This window comes from Balaenoptera physalus (genome assembly GCF_965194825.1).
Source record: "Balaenoptera physalus genome assembly, chromosome: 1".
Taxonomy (NCBI): domain Eukaryota; kingdom Metazoa; phylum Chordata; class Mammalia; order Artiodactyla; family Balaenopteridae; genus Balaenoptera; species Balaenoptera physalus.
This window is the reverse complement of record NC_138882.1, coordinates 2,857,134-2,876,023: the sequence shown is the minus strand read 5'-3', so window position 1 is coordinate 2,876,023 and position 18,890 is coordinate 2,857,134. Positions and strand designations below refer to the sequence as shown.

The 18,890-nt window shown below is 57.2% G+C and overlaps 1 protein-coding gene across 1 annotated transcript; it reads left to right on the top strand.

Annotated features, from left to right (window-relative positions):
- Nucleotides 1-10,290: 10,290 nt before the first annotated feature.
- Nucleotides 10,291-13,850, top strand: GPR25 (G protein-coupled receptor 25). The gene has a single exon (XM_082436761.1). It carries the CDS (start codon nt 10,360-10,362, stop codon nt 11,479-11,481), a length of 1,122 nt encoding a protein of 373 aa, XP_082292887.1. The 5' UTR covers nt 10,291-10,359; the 3' UTR covers nt 11,482-13,850.
- Nucleotides 13,851-18,890: the final 5,040 nt, after the last annotated feature.

The window sequence follows — 18,890 nt, the reverse complement described above, 5'->3', positions numbered from 1 at the left end:
AAGCGTGGCTCTCAGCCCCGACCAAACGGAAACCGTCACATCGCCTGAGGACTTAAAAGGTTCTTTGATTTGCTCTCTCTGGAGACGCGAGCACTGACATCTCCATTTTACAGATGAGGGTGACGAGGCCTTGGAAGGTTAGTGACTCTGTCACGGACACAAAGCTAAGAAGTGGCGGCGTCCCAGCCGGCGTGTCAGCCTGCGGTTTTCAGATCCCCTCCCCGCCCGGGCCGCAAGGGGCAGCGTTTCCCGCCGCCGCAGGTGCTGTGGCGCGAAAAGACGCGGAGTCTGACAGTTGCAAAAGGCGGTCCCGCGTTCACCAGCGGTGGGAAACGGCACGTGGGGCTGAGGTGGGCTTCCCTCTGGTGCCCGGTTCTCTAACCAGCATCCACACGGCAGCAGCAGCTAAAACCAGGCTGGTGTGTCCCCGTGGCCTTGGATACCTAGATTCACAAGGATGGGCAAACGGAGAGATTGCAAGTGTGCTGGAGATAAACGAAGCCTGCCAACAGGGTGACTACACGTATCGAGGAAAGAGTCGTCGGATGCGAGGGCCACCACGGTAGGGCCCCTTCCATCAGGGAACTCGACTGCCTTCAGGCAGACTCACTCAGACCTTGAAAACAGCTGGTAGAGTCTCTGCTGTGATGGGGGCAAGTGAGTCCTTTTCTCCTTAACGGGCAGCAAGTTCAGTCTCATGAAAAACGGTCTTGTGAGGAACATAAGACGGTCCTACAGTATCAGCTGGTAGGACGCATGTGCAACGTGGTCTCAGACCTGAATTTTGAGTCGCCGTAAGGGCCTACTTTTACGACCACAGCGCTTCAGCAAGGTAGCGGCTTGTAAACTGCACCCTCTTGACTTGGGGCCCGAGGCAGCCACTGTGTTGCCCGTCCCACGTCCCACAGGGTGTGAAGGCGGCGGAGCGCAGGGTCCTGGGGGAGCGCACAGCTGTGGCTGCGGACACTGGAAGTCTGTGCTTGCATCCCTGACCCTGCGATCCGTGTGTAAACGTAACAGTGCTGAGTCGGTATTCGCCAGATGAGTCAGTGGAGGCCCAGAATTCAAAATCAGACCCAGACTTAGTCTGGTCTCTGCTGGGCCACCCCTGCTTTCCTACTAAAGATATTTCTGCCCTCAAAATAAGAACCCCACGTTGGCTTTCCTGCTCTGACCCCTCCGGTTCACACACCATTCCCTGGGACCCGGGGGCAGCTCGAAATTCCAAACTGCCGGGTCATCACGACGGTGACCTTCTCACCTTCTCTCTGGGCCCCCATCTTCCCCCCGCGAGTTATGGGCCTGTCTCAGAGCTCCGCTCTCCCCGACGCCCACCCCAGGCCCTGCTCACCCCCTGCGCTCCTTTGGGGCCTCCAGCCCCTCAGGGTCCCGGCCCTCCCCTCCCTGCCCGCTGCCACCATGCGTCTGACCTGTCCCCTGGAAGTTCACGGCCATCTCCAGCCCAACCTGCTCAGGAACCGAACAGCAACCTCCCAGTGGGACCAGCTCCCTCCTGGCCGCCTCCAGCCACCAAGGCCGAAACCTTCAAGAGCGTCCTTTCCTCCTTCCCCCGTGCAGCACGGAAGGCACCCAGGCCCGGACCCCCGTCACGTGTCCCAGCCTCACCTCCCTCCGCCCCCCGTCTCGTGTCGGGCGGCTCTCGCAGGTGAGCCTTGGGTCCCGATGCATCTCAAGTGTCTCCCCCCACGACCCCGGGGCCGCCTCGCCTGGGCCCGGACCTCGCCTCGGGAGCCCTCCCCAGCCGGCCCGGCCACCGTCACGGCAACCGGCAGGGAGATCCCCAGTAGACACCGCGAAAATAAGACAGTCTGACATTCCGAGGTAAGTCATCAAAGTAGTCATAGAAAAGATCAAACTGTAAGGACGGTCTTGGGCTTATCTTAACGGCCCCTCTTGTGTCTGTCGAGCTGTGGGGAGGACGGTGCTGGGGTGACTGTGACCCCTTGGCGCTGGGGCCACTCAGGACATCACCCCGCTTATCACGTTGCCCCCGATGCAGTCCTCTCCTCTGCGAGGCCGCCCCGCTGCCCGCACCCGGGACAGGATGCCACGGCCTGCCTCGAGTCATGCTGATTCGTGTGGTAGAATTCATCCTCTCCAGTAACGTGAGAGCGGTTCTCAAGGAAGCACCGCGTCATTTTCTTGTCTTTTGTTACCTGCCAGGTGGGGCATCCACCCCGTGGTAGGAGGGGCAGGATGGGGTGGGAAGGGCAGGGTCAAGGGCAGGATGGGGTGGGAAGGGCAGGGTCAAGGGCAGGATGGGGTGGGAAGGGCAGGGTCGGGCAGGATGGGGTGGGAAGGGCAGGGTCAAATGGGAAGGGCAGGATGGGGTGGGAAGGGCAGGGTCAGATGGGAAGGGCAGGGTCAAGGGCAGGATGGGGTGGGAAGGGCAGGGTCAGGAAGGATGGGGTGGGAAGGGCAGGGTCAGGGGCAGGATGGGGTGGGAAGGGCAGGGTCAGATGGGAAGGGCAGGGTCAAGGGCAGGATGGGGTGGGAGGGGCAGGGTCGGGCAGGATGGGGTGGGAAGGGCAGGGTCAGATGGGAAGGGCAGGATGGGGTGGGAAGGGCAGGGTCGGGCAGGATGGGGTGGGAAGGGCAGGGTCAGATGGGAAGGGCAGGGTCAAGGGCAGGATGGGGTGGGAAGGGCAGGGTCGGATGGGAAGGGCAGGGTCAAGGGCAGGATGGGGTGGGAAGGGCAGGGTCAGGGGCAGGATGGGGTGGGAAGGGCAGGGTCAGATGGGAAGGGCAGAGGCAAGGGCAGGATGGGGTGGGAAGGGCAGGGTCAAGGGCAGGATGGGGTGGGAAGGGCAGGGTCAGGGGCAGGATAGGGTGGGAAGGGCAGGGGCAGGGTCAACAGCAGGATGGGGTGGGAAGGGCAGGGTCAGGATGGGGTGGGAAGGGCAGGGTCAGGGTCAGGATGGGGTGGGAAGGGCAGGGTCAGATGGGAAGGGCAGGGTCAAGGGCAGGATGGGGTGGGAAGGGCAGGGTCAGGAAGGATGGGGTGGGAAGGGCAGGGTCAGGGGCAGGATGGGGTGGGAAGGGCAGGGTCAGGAAGGATGGGGTGGGAAGGGCAGGGTCAGGGGCAGGATGGGGTGGGAAGGGCAGGGTCAGATGGGAAGGGCAGGGTCAAGGGCAGGATGGGGTGGGAGGGGCAGGGTCGGGCAGGATGGGGTGGGAAGGGCAGGGTCAGATGGGAAGGGCAGGATGGGGTGGGAAGGGCAGGGTCGGGCAGGATGGGGTGGGAAGGGCAGGGTCAGATGGGAAGGGCAGGGTCAAGGGCAGGATGGGGTGGGAAGGGCAGGGTCGGATGGGAAGGGCAGGGTCAAGGGCAGGATGGGGTGGGAAGGGCAGGGTCAGGGGCAGGATGGGGTGGGAAGGGCAGGGTCAGATGGGAAGGGCAGAGGCAAGGGCAGGATGGGGTGGGAAGGGCAGGGTCAAGGGCAGGATGGGGTGGGAAGGGCAGGGTCAGGGGCAGGATAGGGTGGGAAGGGCAGGGGCAGGGTCAACAGCAGGATGGGGTGGGAAGGGCAGGGTCAGGATGGGGTGGGAAGGGCAGGGTCAGGGTCAGGATGGGGTGGGAAGGGCAGGGTCAGATGGGAAGGGCAGGGTCAAGGGCAGGATGGGGTGGGAAGGGCAGGGTCGGATGGGAAGGGCAGGGTCAAGGGCAGGATGGGGTGGGAAGGGCAGGGTCAGGGGCAGGATGGGGTGGGAAGGGCAGGGTCAGATGGGAAGGGCAGAGGCAAGGGCAGGATGGGGTGGGAAGGGCAGGGTCAAGGGCAGGATGGGGTGGGAAGGGCAGGGTCAGGGGCAGGATAGGGTGGGAAGGGCAGGGGCAGGGTCAACAGCAGGATGGGGTGGGAAGGGCAGGGTCAGGATGGGGTGGGAAGGGCAGGGTCAGATGGGAAGGGCAGGGTCAAGGGCAGGATGGGGTGGGAAGGGCAGGGTCAGGAAGGATGGGGTGGGAAGGGCAGGGTCAGGGGCAGGATGGGGTGGGAAGGGCAGGGTCAAGGGCAGGATGGGGTGGGAGGGGCAGGGTCGGGCAGGATGGGGTGGGAAGGGCAGGGTCAGATGGGAAGGGCAGGATGGGGTGGGAAGGGCAGGGTCGGGCAGGATGGGGTGGGAAGGGCAGGGTCAGATGGGAAGGGCAGGGTCAAGGGCAGGATGGGGTGGGAAGGGCAGGGTCGGATGGGAAGGGCAGGGTCAAGGGCAGGATGGGGTGGGAAGGGCAGGGTCAGGGGCAGGATGGGGTGGGAAGGGCAGGGTCAGATGGGAAGGGCAGGGTCAAGGGCAGGACGGGGTGGGAAGGGCAGGGTCAAGGGCAGGATGGTGTGGAAAGGGCAGGGTCAAGGGCAGGATGGGATGGGAAGGGCAGGGTCAGATGGGAAGGGCAGGGTCAAGGGCAGGATGGGGTGGGAAGGGCAGGGTCAGGGGCAGGATGGGGTGGGAAGGGCAGGGTCAGATGGGAAGGGCAGGGTCAGATGGGAAGGGCTGGGGCAAGGGCAGGATGGGGTGGGAAGGGCAGGGTCAAGGGCAGGATGGGGTGGGAAGGGCAGGGTCAGGGGCAGGATAGGGTGGGAAGGGCAGGGGCAGGGTCAACAGCAGGATGGGGTGGGAAGGGCAGGGTCAGGGTCAGGATGGGGTGGGAAGGGCAGGGTCAGATGGGAAGGGCAGGGTCAAGGGCAGGATGGGGTGGGAAGGGCAGGGTCACAGCACCAAGAGAGTCGCCCCCCCCACCCCGCTCCAGTTCCTACTGAAATGACTAGAAATGTGCACCCACTTTCCCACCCCAGCTTTCAGTGAAATCACTGGAAAGTAATGACAGGTCCTAGTGAGCAGCCTGCGTGGGCTGAGTAATCGCTACCAAGAGCTGTGACTTCCTTTCCGAACACGTTCTGGGGTCCTGTCCTGCCGAGGGACCTCCCTGCCGCCCATCTGTCAGGTTCCTGCTGCCTTGTGTGTGCCCCGGCCGTGGAGGGGATGGCGTCTCCCTTTCCTTGAAAGCCACCCTCTGCCCCCGACACCAGCCCCGCACCGCCCCGACCCCCAGGCCGGCAGTGAGGTCGCAGCCCTGAGGTGCTTTCACTCTGAGTCACCTGGGCGCAGCTGGGGTACACTGATGCCCCTTCCCAGCCACCCAGATTTAGTTCCTGAGAGTTTCTGAAACAGTCGAGCATGTGACACGCTGCTCGGCCCGGCAGCCAGGGTGGGGCCCCGCCCTTCGGCTGGGCAGGCTGCAGGGCAGGGGCAGGACCGCCGCCTTCCTTCCCTGGACACCCCTCCCTGCCCTGCACACGCACACAGGCATACACGCTCGGATGCACACACGCGCACGCGCAGTGCACACACAGGTACACACACGGGCCGTTAACCCGTCGACCGCAGAACTGGCGAGATGCCACCTGTCTGTGCCTCAGCCCTGTCGGCATCTGCAGCAGAAGCCCCCCTCACCCCGTGGAGTTCACCACCCATGAGCCCAGGCCCAGGGACCTGTGGTGGTCGAGTCTAGAAGCCCCCAGATGGGGATGATCCCTTGGTAGTTTCCCAGAGCAATTCCAAATCATTACCCACCACCCACTGTGTGCACAGAAAGCAAAGAGGGGCTGGGGCTGGGGGAAGCTGAGCCTGGCAGCTCCGGGGGAGGGGGGAGCCCATGACCCCCCTGTTCAGACCCTGCTGGAGGGGGGCCTTCCCCAGGACTCTAATGTGATCCTCACCCGCTCAGGGAGACCCCCTCCCGCCCGCTCTAAGACACGGGAACTGGAGCCCAGCTGCACACAACCGTCAAGTTATAAAACTGATGTGGGAGCCAAACTCAGGTCAGTAACAATCTGAGCTGTCTGCTCACCGGCCAGAAGCAGACACTCGGACACAGCGTGTGAGGCGTGTACATAATGAACTTGACATCACAACACAGCAGGGTTTTAAAAAATATTTTTAATTTAATGGTGTTGGGAAAGTTCGACAGAAATCTAAAAAAAAAGATTACACTCTAGGTGGATTAAAAAAGATACAAAATTTTAACAAGAATAGAATTGAATGTTTTTAGATCATCAAAGAGAAAATAGCATTCTAAACTCTGAAACTGCTAAAAGCAACAAATGACTATGGAAATGTAAAACAAAAAATTAAAAATCGCTAAGAAAAAGGTCTGGAAAAATATTTGAACCAAATGGGACAATGGTTTATCCTAAATAAATAGTTCGTACACATTAATAAGAAATACAAAAGATTATAATAGATAAATGTCTGAAAGACGTAATTAGGCAGGTCACATAAGAGGAATTACATCTAGAAAGATTTTCAGTCTTACTGTTTTCAAAGAAATGTAGATTAAAATGAGGTACCATTTGACCTCATTACCTATTAAAGTGGAAAAATATATTTTACTGATGAATATCTCTAACAAGATTGCACTGAACCCGTACCCTCCTACAATGCCAGATAATTACTGATCACTGCAAGCATTTGTATCAAGCCAAGAAAATGCTCATAGCCTTTGACCTTCACGAGGGCATTTATACCCTGAAAACAGTGTGAAAGAAGAAAAAAGCCGTAAGTGCAGTTATTCATTACAAATCTCTATAACAGCAAAAATTACTGCAAACAACCTAAATGTCCAAAATTAAGGGATTAGAAAATTCAGCAACATAGAAAAATGTGAATTTGCATGAATTGAGAAAAGCAGACTATAGAACAGGGCACATTCTGATTACATACATGCCTCTGAAACAGTTGTGTAAAATATATGTACGTGGAGAACATCTGAAATGGAATGTTGACAAAATAGAAAACCCAAGAATAATGGGATTACAGACGAATTCTCCACTTTTGAAAACGTCTTTCACTGGTAGGAAAGAAATTCACCACCATGTCATGCTTCACGAGGGCTGGGATGCCTTTTCTTATTCCACGTTCTGCGACATGACTGTGGTTTTTATGATGAAAAAGGCAAGATAATTTTCAAAATTTTTCCGAAAGAGTTAAGATGATTATTTGTACAGAAAAATTAACATTGAGGGGGAGAGTGGTAAGAGCTTAAATATACAGCCCATAAAGGGCCAGAAATAAAATAAAAATACTTCTGGAAGCCATCTAGTTCAAAGCATTGGATGTTTACTTATTAAGTATCTCCTCTGATCTCAGGCTTGTACCAGTCGCGGTGATGGGGAGCCTCCCTCACCCCATGAGTTGATAATCCCACGGGCAGGGTGAGGCTGACCCAGGTAACCAAGCCACCCGGGCTCCAGCCGTCCAGAGGGAGGAGGGCCCGTTGGTGTAGGAAGGCCCCCGGGTGGGCTGGAGAGAGGGAGGACCATTTCCTCTCCGCTGTGTTGACACCCATCAGCAGTGGCCGGGATTCTCAGCTGACCGCGATGAGTTTCCATCAATGGACTGTTTCTAACCCTGCGGGGGGTCCCCTGAGGGGGGGAGGAGAGACCAGTGTCATGGAGTTGGCCTTAGTCACTGAAGCCAAGCTGGACACGTGGCAGGCCAGGCCCAGAGCGGCGTCCCCAGCTCTGGCCCGAGCTGCTTCCTGCCACCAAGAGACATGCGGAAAGGCTCAACGCCCAGGCCCTGGCAGAGAGAACCCGCCATGTGCTCGGGACCACAAGGCCACAGCCCAGGAAACAAGAATCTCTGTGTTTTTAATAAACAACCCACTCTGCCTCCCCTCCACCCCCTGCCTCCATGGCCCTCTTGGTCCCCTTGCCCTATTCTCTTTCACCTGGAGGCTTCTGGCCATTCATCTCGAGCTTTCAGAATCACGCCCCTTCTATGCCCCAGACTGAGAGGCGCCCGGGCAGCCCTGGGCCTGTCCCTGACTGTCCCAGGCTCACGCAAGGCGCACCACCTCGGCTGGCCTTCTGGGGAAGGAGGCTGTGGCCCCCAGGCCCCCCAGGACGAGAGCATCCCTCGCCAGCAACCACGTGATCAAACATCAGAAAAACGGCTCCACATCTCCCGCGGCCCCTCAGGTGCCCACGCTGTATGTGGGTCTTCAGGAGAAACCCAGGCTTGGGGCTGGGATGCCGTAGAGGGCTGGGCCAGAGACATCCATTCCCCGGCCTCTTCTCTTGCCTGCCTTTCCCGTCTTGTAACTGGCCCAGGAGAGAAATTCCTGACCGGAACGGCGTGGACACGCGCGCCCACTCCTCCTTAGGCTTCGCCACCCCTGGGGATCTCCATGGACCAGAGGGGCCACAGCTAGGGTGACCTCATGTCCCAGTTTGCACAGAACGGGCCAGGTTGATGGCCCAGGTTGATTGTGATAATGCTTCTTTCACTCTCAGAAGTGCCTGCTGTGGATCAAGAATTATTCCATCACCCCACCTCAAATCAACATGAAACAGAATGCACACACGAGCCTCTCCGTGGCCCAGACCTCAGTGGATGGGCAGCGCCCGTGGCGTTCCCCACTGGCCGTCCAGGCCCAGTCGACTCCTCTGCGCTGAGGCCCTCGATGCCACAATTCTCTTGAACGTATCCTCTCCTTTCTGTTCCCTCCTCCAGTTCCCTATGTCCGACCCTCCCTCTCCCCAACACAAACAATGACAACAGCCCACGGTGGGGTCCCCCGGCTGGAGCTTCTCTCCGTCCAGTCCACAGTTCTGCACTGACCTGTGCAAAGCAGATGGGGGGACTGCCCTCCTCAACATGTCCAGTGGCTCCTACTGGTGACATCCAAGTCCCCTGCTGCCTCTCCTGCGTCCCCTTCTGCCACCCTCCTCCCGCCTGGGCTCTGCTGCTCGAAGAATTCACCTTTCAGCTCCTTTCTGGAACTGACCTCAGGTGCCGGGAAAGACTTCTGACTTACTCTTCCCATCAGAGGCAGCTGTTCCCTCGTCTGAGCTCCAGGGGGACTTTGTTAACATTCACTCCAGGCCATCCGACCTCTAGCACGCTGGCCACTGCACGTCCTGCACATGGATCTGTCTCCCATGCCTCCTAATCAGTGACCCTCCAAGGTCAAGAACGGCATCTCTGCGATGCCCAAACAGGGCCTTGCACGTGGAGGAGCTCGCTGTAATGGGATGGTATGCTATAAAATGGATAAATAATCCACCTCAAATTTTTAACACCAGATGGCCCAACAGTTCATTCATTCCTGGTGACGATGGGGCGGGGGCTCTGGGGGGACACACACACTGTCACATCAGTTGCTACACAGCAGCTCATGGGAGGAAGTCTGCTAAGAAGAGTTGGGTCCTAACTGGAGTCGTCCAGCATCCCCTTGCACCCTTCCCCATCCTCTCCCTGGCCCCACCGCCTCCTTCAAGGCCAGGCTTCATGCCCACCCTTCTCCGTGTATCCTTCCCCACCTCTCTCAGTCCACGAGGGATCTCACCCTCCTTCTAAGCTCCTGACTCCTGATTTAGGACAACGAATCTGCTGCTGAGTCAGGTACCGTCTCATGTCATCTTTCGTACTGAACTTACATCTGTGTCTGGCTTAACAGGTAGGTTTTGCCGATGCAGGAAGATGGGGAAGAGCTGGGATTTGGAGTCCAGGCTCTGCTCCTTTCATCTGGACAGTCTGACCCTCCCTCTCCAGGGTCAAACCCTCCCTTGTGGCTCCCTGAGAACCTGAGTTGGTCAGAAAAGCCACTCTTTGGGCTAAGGCACGCGGCCCAGCATCTCAGGGAGCTAACACCATTTGAAGGCCTGGTGGCCAGTCCCTGATAGTAGGTAGGCCCCCCAAGGGCAGGCTCCCCGCAACATGCCCGCTGTGCACAGATGACAGAACCCCTCTTTCCTAGAAGGCAGGGGAACCGCGGCGGGAGGCTCCTCCCCAGATAAAATCCTCACCCCTGGTCCTGTCTCCTCACAGAGACAGACAGCAGCGGGGAGCAGGGGCCAAGCGGGGGTGAGGACCGCCTGGGGCTCTGAGCGCCTCTTCAACCGGCCACCAGACCCCTGAGACGGTTGCCGTTCTTGGCTCATGAACAAAGAAACCGAGCGACTTCTGGAGGAGGACAGGCCAGGCTCCCAAGGGGGGCAGGGCTGTGTCCCAGCCCTGGGGACTTTTCCTTCAAGGATCCAGCTGGGAAGCCCCTCCCCGCCCCTCCCCGCCCCTCCCCGCCCCTCCCCGCCCCAAATCGTTGGCCACCGTCTCCACCCCAGGAGCCTGCCCCTCGCCCCTCCCCTCCCCTCCCCTCTTCCTCCTACCCCCCTCCTCTCCTCCCCTCCCCTCCCCTCCCCTCCCCTCTTCCTCCTCCCCCACCCCTTCCTGCCCACCCAGTCGCCTCGGCCCGGGGGTGACAGGAAGGGAGGTGCTGGGCACCGGCCGTGAAGAGCCACCCTCCCTCTCGACGCCGCGTCCGCCCGGGCCACGCCGGCCATGCGCCCCACCGAGCCCTGGAGCCCCAGCCCGGGGACGGCGTCCTGGGACTACTCAGGGTCGGGCGCCCCGGAGGAGCTGGAGCTGGAGCAGGAGCTGTGCGAGGCCCGGGACCTGCCCTACGGCTACGCTTACATCCCCGCGCTCTACCTGGCGGCCTTCGCCGTGGGCCTGCCGGGCAACGCCTTCGTGCTGTGGCTGCTGGTCGGGCGGCGCGGCCCACGGCGGCTCGTGGACACCTTCGTGCAGCACCTGGCGGCCGCCGACCTGGGCTTCGTGCTCACGCTGCCGCTGTGGGCCGCGGCGGCGGCGCGGGGCGGCCTCTGGCCCTTCGGCGAGGGCCTGTGCAAGCTCAGCAGCTTCGCCATGGCCGGCACGCGCTGCGCGGGCGCCCTGCTGCTCGCCGGCCTCAGCGTGGACCGCTACCTGGCCGTGGGCCGCCCGCTGGCCGCGCGCGCCCGCCGCACCCGGCGCTGCGCGCTGGCCGCGTGCGGGGGCGTGTGGGCCGCGGCGCTGGCGGCCGGCCTGCCCTCGCTGGCCTTCCGCCGCCTGCGGCCGCTCCCCGGGGGCCGCGGCAGCCAGTGCGCCGAGGAGCCGTCCGACGCCTTCCAGGGCCTGAGCCTGCTGCTGCTGCTGCTGACGCTGGCGCTGCCCCTGGCCGTCACCGTCGTCTGCTACTGCCGCGTGTCGCGCCGCCTGCGCGGGCCGGCGCACCTGGGCCGCGCCCGGAGCCGCTCGCTGCGCATCATCTTCGCCGTCGAGGGCGCCTTCGTGGGCTCCTGGCTGCCCTTCTGCGCGCTGCGCGCCGTCTTCCACCTGGCGAGCCTGCGCGCGCTGCCGCTGCCCTGCCGCCTGCTGCTGGCGCTGCGCTGGGGCCTCTCGGTCGCCACCTGCCTGGCCTTCGTCAACAGCTGCGCCAACCCGCTCATCTACCTGCTGCTCGACCGCTCGTTCCGCGCGCAGCTGCGGCGGCGCGGGGCCTGCTGGCGCGCGGAGCGCGCGGCGCGCGGGGGCAGCTCGGCGTCCTCGCTCTCCCAGGACTACGGCTCCCCGTTCCGGATCCCGGCCCGCAGTGCGGGCCGAGCCCAGACGACGAACGCCTCCTCGGCCGTGGGCCCATAGCTGGCCGGCCCGGAGGAGCGCGCGGCAGCGGCGCGCGGAGAGGGGAGGGAGGCATAGCGAGGCGGGCCGCCCCCAACCCCCTACCTGCCTTCCCCGGCCCTGCCTTCCCGAGCGCGGAGAGCGGCTCCGCCGGCACCGCCTAGACCCCCCGGGTCTCCTTCACCAGCTTTCCCAGAACCTCAGCGTTTCGAACTCCCCCCACGCCAGGCCGCTGAGACCAGCTCTTCTCCCGCTCGGCCCCGTGGGCACCTGGGCTCTTTGTCTCCAGCCCAAGAAAGGTCCTGCGAGATGGAGCCGACAGCAGCCCGGACACCGCAGGGTCTGCCAAGTAGGGGAAGGGGAAGTGGGCCTCCCTGCTCTGCCCCGTGGGTAGGAGCACAGGCCAGAGCCCCCCAAAAGCCACTCTTGTCTTGGGCTCTGTTACCTTTGGTCCCTACAATCGCCATTGCCTTCTGAGAAATACCTCCTCCAAGCCAGACCCTCTGGCCCCTCACTTTCCAAAAATTCCTACAGACTATGAAACCGACAGCCCTTTATACTCAGCGGTCTTGGTGGCAGAGTTTGCTGAATCATTAGTCACCATCAGTTTAGATCTTCATTTTCAAAGCTCGCCAAAGCGTGGGAACCAGCCCTGCTGTCGGGTCACCCAGCCATTCCTCCTGACAGTTTCCCCAGAAGCCCGGGCCTGCCCCGGTTCTGTATCTTCTCCCCACTCCCAACAAGCGGCAGGACTCACCCTGGAAGTTATCCTGGACCTTCCCTCTGGACAGAGGGTTCCGGCATCTCTCATCAGGTGTTTGGATTCTCTATCCCCCAGCCCGGACACCAGGCCCTCCGGTGTGAGTTCCCCTTTCTCAATAAACACTGTCGCTGCCCTCGCCTGACAGCTGTGTCTGTCTTTACTTGAGCAGAGGCGAATGGAACACTGGGTCAGACAAAACTCAACCCAGGAGTTGAGGTTGACCTCAAAGTGATCGGGATTTGAAGTGAAGTCAGGGACCGAGAGAGTTGATCCCACCGTGGGCACAGCAGTCCCACAGGAGGGCAGCATATCTTTTTATTCTCATTATTTTAAAGGATGCTTCACATTTTGAAGGTTTCAGAGAGAGAGAAAAAAATAAAAGATTTAAGGTCATCTGCCAGCCAGGTGTCACTTCAAAGAGGAAATGTGTCATTGTGATTCTCAGATCAGCCCAGGGCTTTTTTTCCTACCCCTTTTGAGACCATCCAGTACAAATGTTGAGGGTCTCCATTTTCTGACTCTGTGACATCGTTTGAGGTTTCTGGAGAGGTGGAAATTTCAGTGTTTCTACTTTTAAGAGGATTTGGCCTGAAGAAGTGTCAGTCGTTGCGGAAAGGAGCTCAGAATTTCTCTCTGAGAGCCCGCCTCTCAGCCAGACCTCCGGGCAGGCATGGAGTCCAGTCTTTGGGGCTGATGGGTTAGAGCAGTTCGAAGCCGCCTGTCAGTGGCCCTGGGAGGTCAAGCTGGGAGGAGCGCACCTGGGCACGTCCTCCCCATGCACCCGAGGGGGGCAGGCCTTGCAGCCTGTGGGGCCGCCGGGTTGGCAGGACCAAGTCCAGACACTTTAACCTTGAAGCCCTCGGTACATCAGGGCTCCTCCCATCCTCACCTCATCGCCCTCCGAGGCAAGAGATGACCGTTTCATATGATGAGGCCTCAGCTTACAGCAGAAGCGCTTTTCTGGGCTGTTCTGACAGAGCCCCTACCTGGACCCCTGTCACCTTGCTTCTCCCGACTTGCTGATGAACTGAGTTCCCTGAAGACAGACAGACAGACAGAAAACTTCTCCATCTCCCCCCGGCACGGTAGTTATCAAAACTCAGCATTTCCCTCCCGCTGCTGGGACATTGGAAAATGCTGATAAGTGAAAAGAAAAAAGGGGTAACAGAATTGCTTGTGTTAAATAAACACCCACACACTTCAAGGCTGGAGGATATAAAATAATTGTTAGCCTTGGTGTTGTTGAAGCAAAACATTAGGAACCCCAGAGTCCTTTGGGTAAAAAACACCTTTTGTGCTTTTCTTTCTCTACCTCCAGTTAAGCGCCATAGGCGGCTCTCTTCTCAACTAACGGGAAGCCGTCCGGTCTCTCTCCGTTTTTGTTGTCTCTCCCTTGAGAACGCGAGCGCCGTAAGCCAAGGGAGTATGTCTGTTTGGTTTGAGGCTGTGTCCCCAGTGCCTGGTGGGGAAGGGGACACGCATGAACCCCCCGTGGAGGGAATGATCATCGGGACCCCGTCTTCACCCGAAATGATAAGAAATAACGTGAAGGGTAAAAGCGGGGTCTGTTGCGTGGTATTATGATCTACAAAAAGGACACACAGGAAAGGGCTGTAGGAGTGAGGCAGTGGTAGCCCCTTCCCCTCCATTTCTCTGTCGTGAAATTTTCTGCGAGCTTCTTTTAAGGTCAGTGAACAAAGAGCAGTCCCAGTGCCCCAGCGCTGGAGCTAAAGACAGAGCCGGTCCTGACCTGGCTCAGTCCCGGCGGGGCCTGCCTCGGGCATCTCTGCCAGCTCCCTCCAGCCTCTCGTTCTTCATCTGAAGGATGGAGATGGTTCTATCTATTTTGCTCAGGCGCCTCACAGATCAAGGGAAAGCACGTTCTTTTCTTTAAACCATTTTGTGTTGGAGTGTAGCCGATTAACGACGTTGTGATAGTTTCAGGTGCACAGCAAAGGGGCTCAGCCACACATGAGAAATCCAGGAGCCCCACCCTCAGGAGTAGCTCGGTCCAGGCCCAGCTGCCCTTGCCCCTCCCCTTCCGTGGCTGCCCCCCCCCCCCTTGCCCGAGTCTGTGGCCTGAAGAGGAGGACGGGGTGGAGCTGCTCTGGGTTTTTTAAAGGTCAACATCTGGGCAAAGGCTGGGCACATCGGCCTGTGTGACTCTGATTTGAACTTGTGACTAATTCTGGGCTTCCTTGGGCCCTGTCTCAGGGCACCGTGTTGTCACCCAGGCCCCTAGGTGAGTGATCTGGGGAGTTCATGGGAATGGCAGAGCGGGTGAGGCCACGCTTGGTGAGATGACTCAGCCCCAGCGTCACTCTGGACATGGTGAGGACATCTCGTTTGTCAGAGCCCATGGGGTCTAAATGCTGCCCTGCCTTGGCTGGGTGGCCTGCAGGAAGCTACTCACCTCCCCCGCGCCCATCAAGACCCCCGCTCAGGCCAGTGGGGCAAAGGATGGAAAGACCAGGGAGCCAAAGGGCAGGGATGCTGGCTTCGCGGGAGGGAAGGAGGAAGCGAGGAGGTGAAACCACTCTCCTCCTATTGTCACCAGAGTGTTTGCTGAGCGTGCCATTGCATCTCTCATGAGAGTGGGCGCTGTGTGAGCTCCCTCCACCACAGGCCTGCAGAGCTGGAGGCCCGTTTTGCTCATTCCAAGAGGGCAGGGAGGACCAGACCCAGGAAGTCACCTGCTTAAGGTAAGAGCGACCACTTGCATCTCTGCAGCACAGCACACGTTTGTAAAAGGCACATAGACATGCTTTCCTTGGTCCTCATGACCCCGGGGCCGGCAGGAATGATCAGTTCATTTTATTGATGATGGGGCTGGGCTTGGAAGCAGCCTGGTCAGGGTCGCAGACCAGCAACAGTGCAGCTTAAGCCTCTGTCTCTCCCTCCCAACTTCTCTGGACCCTGCCACCCCCTCCCGTGTGACACCCAGCTCACGCCCAGGGATGCCCAGGCCCAGGCTCTCTCTTACAAATTGTAAGTTTCCCCCCACTGATTGTTTAAGTAATGCCGGTTCTTTGTTTTTTTTAAAAAAGGAAATTACAGGAAAATATAAAGGAAAAATATGGAAAACATCCGTTATTCCACCGTGAAGAGATACCTTCTTTTTCTGTGTATATAATAATACACATGTACATTGTTTCCCAGCTAAATTGGGGTCTTCCCTGGCGGTCCAATGGTTAAGACTCTGCACTTCCACTGCAGGGGGCACAGGTTCAATTCTTGGTCAGGGAACTAAGATCCTGCCTGCCACACGGCCAAAAATAAATAAATAAATAAGTAAGTAAATCAAGTAAATCAAATTAAAATAAATAAACAAACAAGTAAATTGGGGTCAATCTGTATGAGACCAAACACTGAGTCTATGGTGTTCCCAAGTGTGTACCCAGTGCCTGGCACAAACTTGGCATTCAGTAACAGTTTGTTGAATATACGTTATTTTGTGGCCTGCTTCCTTCACTTGCAAAATGCCATATTTTATCAGGTCGTTGAAGATTATTCTAAACATCTTTTTAAGGTTACATTACATCATTATATGAAATGTCACCGCATTTATTTAACTAAGCCCCTAAACTTTTTTTCAAGTTTTCATTCTTATACGTAATTCTGTGATGAACATCCTTGGACAAAAATCTTTATATTCATTTCTGATTCTTTGTTCAGGACAAACTCCTAGAAGTGAAATTATTCATCAGAGATTATGAACAATTTAAGACTTTGGTACATTGTGCCAAAAATGTTGAAAAATTTACATTCTCTCTGGAGGTATGTGGGTGCCCGTTCACCACACCCTGAACAAACACCAGGCGTTATTATCGTAAAAAAATATTTGCCAATTTGGTATCTGCCCAAGTTTAAAAGAATACAATATTACCATCTTATTATGTTATTTCAAAGACCTTTTTTATACAACATATTATTACAATATAGCTCTGAAGTAGGTGTTAAAATAATGGCTAATATTTATTGAACACATACTATGTGAGAGGTGCTGACCTAAGGGTTTTATATCTACTATCTTGTTAATCCTCACAACAACTTTATGGCATGTATATTATTCTCCCTGTTCACCAGACGAAAAAATTGAGCCTTGGAGAGTTCATGTAACTCGCCTTAAGGACTTGTGTTATTACCCCCATTTTATAGATGGGAACTCAAACACCAAGGTTTGTTGACTTGCCGAAGTCACGCACAGGGCAGGACTTAGAAAAGCCCACATCCTGGTCCACAGCTCAAGCCATCCTCCACCTCCTCTAGTTTGCTAGTGCCTGGCTTACCCTGTTTCTCACCAATTAGCACTAAACCGAAGGGTGCCCTGGGGTGAAGGCCACCATCACTGGCCCTGCTTCTGTTCTCAAAAGATCAGGGTGATGCTTAACTTCATGTGTCAGCTTGACTGGGCCACCAGGTGCCTGGGTGCTCGGTCAAATATCATTCTGGGTGTTTGGGGATGAGATTAACATTTGAATCAGACACTGAGTAGAGCGTGTGGCCCTCCGTCACAGGGGCAGCCTCATGCTTCCACTCAAGGCCTGACTAGAGCACAAAGGCAGAGTCAGAGAGAACCCACTCTCCACCGACCAGCTGAGCTGGGACGTCAGGCTTCTCCTCCCTTCAGGCCCAGCCTGGCACTGGGACCCCCAACGTCGGCTCGCTGGGGCCTCCAGCTTGCCTAGTGCAGATCTGGGACCTCTCAACCTCCATAACCACGAGGGCCAGTCTCTTTGTTTTGTTGTGTTTTTTTTTTGGGGGGGGGTGGCCGTGATGAGCACGGGGGATCTTAGTTCCCTGACCAGGGGTCAAACCCGTGCCCCCTGCATCGGGAGCACGGAGTCTTAACCACCGGACTGCCAGGGAAGGCTGGGCCAATTTCTTATAATAAACGTCTTTATATATATTCTGTTTCTCTGAAGAACCCAAACTAATGCAACCAGGGTCCCCTCAGGAGATGAAGTTTGGGCATCCGATTAAGAGGGGGAAGGGGGCTCTTCCCAGGCATGCTGGGGTCGGGGTCAGGACTGGGAGAAGCACTGCTAAAGCCCACCCCCAGGGCTGCCTGGGTAACCCCACAGGCGGGGTGGAAGGTGCTGGGCTTTGCTGGGCAGAAGCCTCAGGCACCGGCCCGCGAAGCCGCTGAAGCAGCTGCAGCGTCTGGGAGGCTGTGGTTCGCCCAGGAAGAGGTGCCAGACGAGGGGTGATTAATCTAGCTCGCCCTGCTCTGAAAATGACTGTCTTCGGGTGTGCACACTCTCCATTTCCCCTCTGATCCCCTGCCACGCAGATACCCTAAAACAAGCAGCTCACGCCCGGGCTGTCCCTACACCAGATCCCGTGCCCACAAAGTCACAGCACCGGGTAGGGTCGCAGGTTCGCCCAATTCTTTCTATCTTTTCAAACAAAGTTTCGGTTTTTATAGAAGCTACTGCCTCAAACCTTCTCAGGCCTCATTTTCTAAAACTGTGATCACTATAAAGAGAGACAAGGTCCCATTCACAGTAGAATAGCTCAGGGTCCTGCAGCCTAACTGTACTCATTTTCATTTTCTGACCTTCTCCCCCCAGCCCTTCTCCTGGCATGGTCCCACGTCACGTTACTGCAGTCACAAGGTGCTCTGCTTTTTTTCCCTGGAAGGTATTAGAAGCATTTTTCTTGGCCACCACGTAGATGTCACAGTGGTCCTTTTGAAGGCTCCGTCCGGGGCCAGGCTGCGTGTAACTAGCGGGGCCTCCGCTGTCAGGCAGTTGAGGTGCCAGCACCCCTGCCCTGGTCGGTGTGTGCGGTGATCACCTACGCCTCCTGGCTCAGGGCTGGTTTGAACGTGGGTCCCAAACCCCCTGCCACCCGGCCCTCCTCGGGGCTCCCAGCGCCTCTGGAAACCGCCTCACCTTCTCCAGTAGCAGCAGCTTTGGGAACAAAGCACTTTGAAATGAAGCACAACAACTATGTAACCAAGTTTTTGTCAGAATTACCAGGATTATTTTAGACCCCAGGTGCTGACTGTGAAACACACCAGCAGCTCTCAGCCGCCTCCTCCCTGTCGTTATTCACCTCAAAATCCTCATCCTAAAACGGGAATAATGTTTCTTACCACAAAGGGAATGTGAAAGAGTTAGATGTGTTAATATGTGAAGCGCTCTGGACTATCTGACACATATTAAGCATTGCATGTTTGTTGTAACTATTGGGAGTAAAAAACCCAAGAGAGACATTCGTTAAATGGAATTGAGTCATACCATCGTTTTGGATTTCTCTTCTCAAAATCACTGATTCAACTCATTTTCATTTTGAGTTTACTATGTGCCAGTCAGTGTGCAAGACCACAGGACTACAGAAATTAAAAAGACTCCCAGCTCACCTCCAGGACAAGCCTGGTAACTTGAGTCTCCATCCGCGACACAAAAAAAGATGGGGATGGTAGCCTCACTGGCATCAAAGAAGGAAATAAAGCCACGTGGCCCTGTCACTTGGGTAAAGCTGTATTTTTCTTTTCCTATATCTCTTTTCTTGAAACTGAAAATCACACACAGCATTCTGTCTTGTGACTGAGCCGCTTTTGTACATCACTGATTTCCAGGGTGTCAGTTAATCACAGGGACCCTTCAGGGAAAGCCTATGAGTAGACCCAGGACATTTGGTCCCTCCGGCCTGGGAATGT

Bases quoted from the DNA above. Each gene is read 5' to 3' on its own strand.
- GPR25 (XM_082436761.1), top strand. From the start codon at position 10,360: ATGCGCCCCACCGAGCCCTGGAGCCCCAGCCCGGGGACGGCGTCCTGG.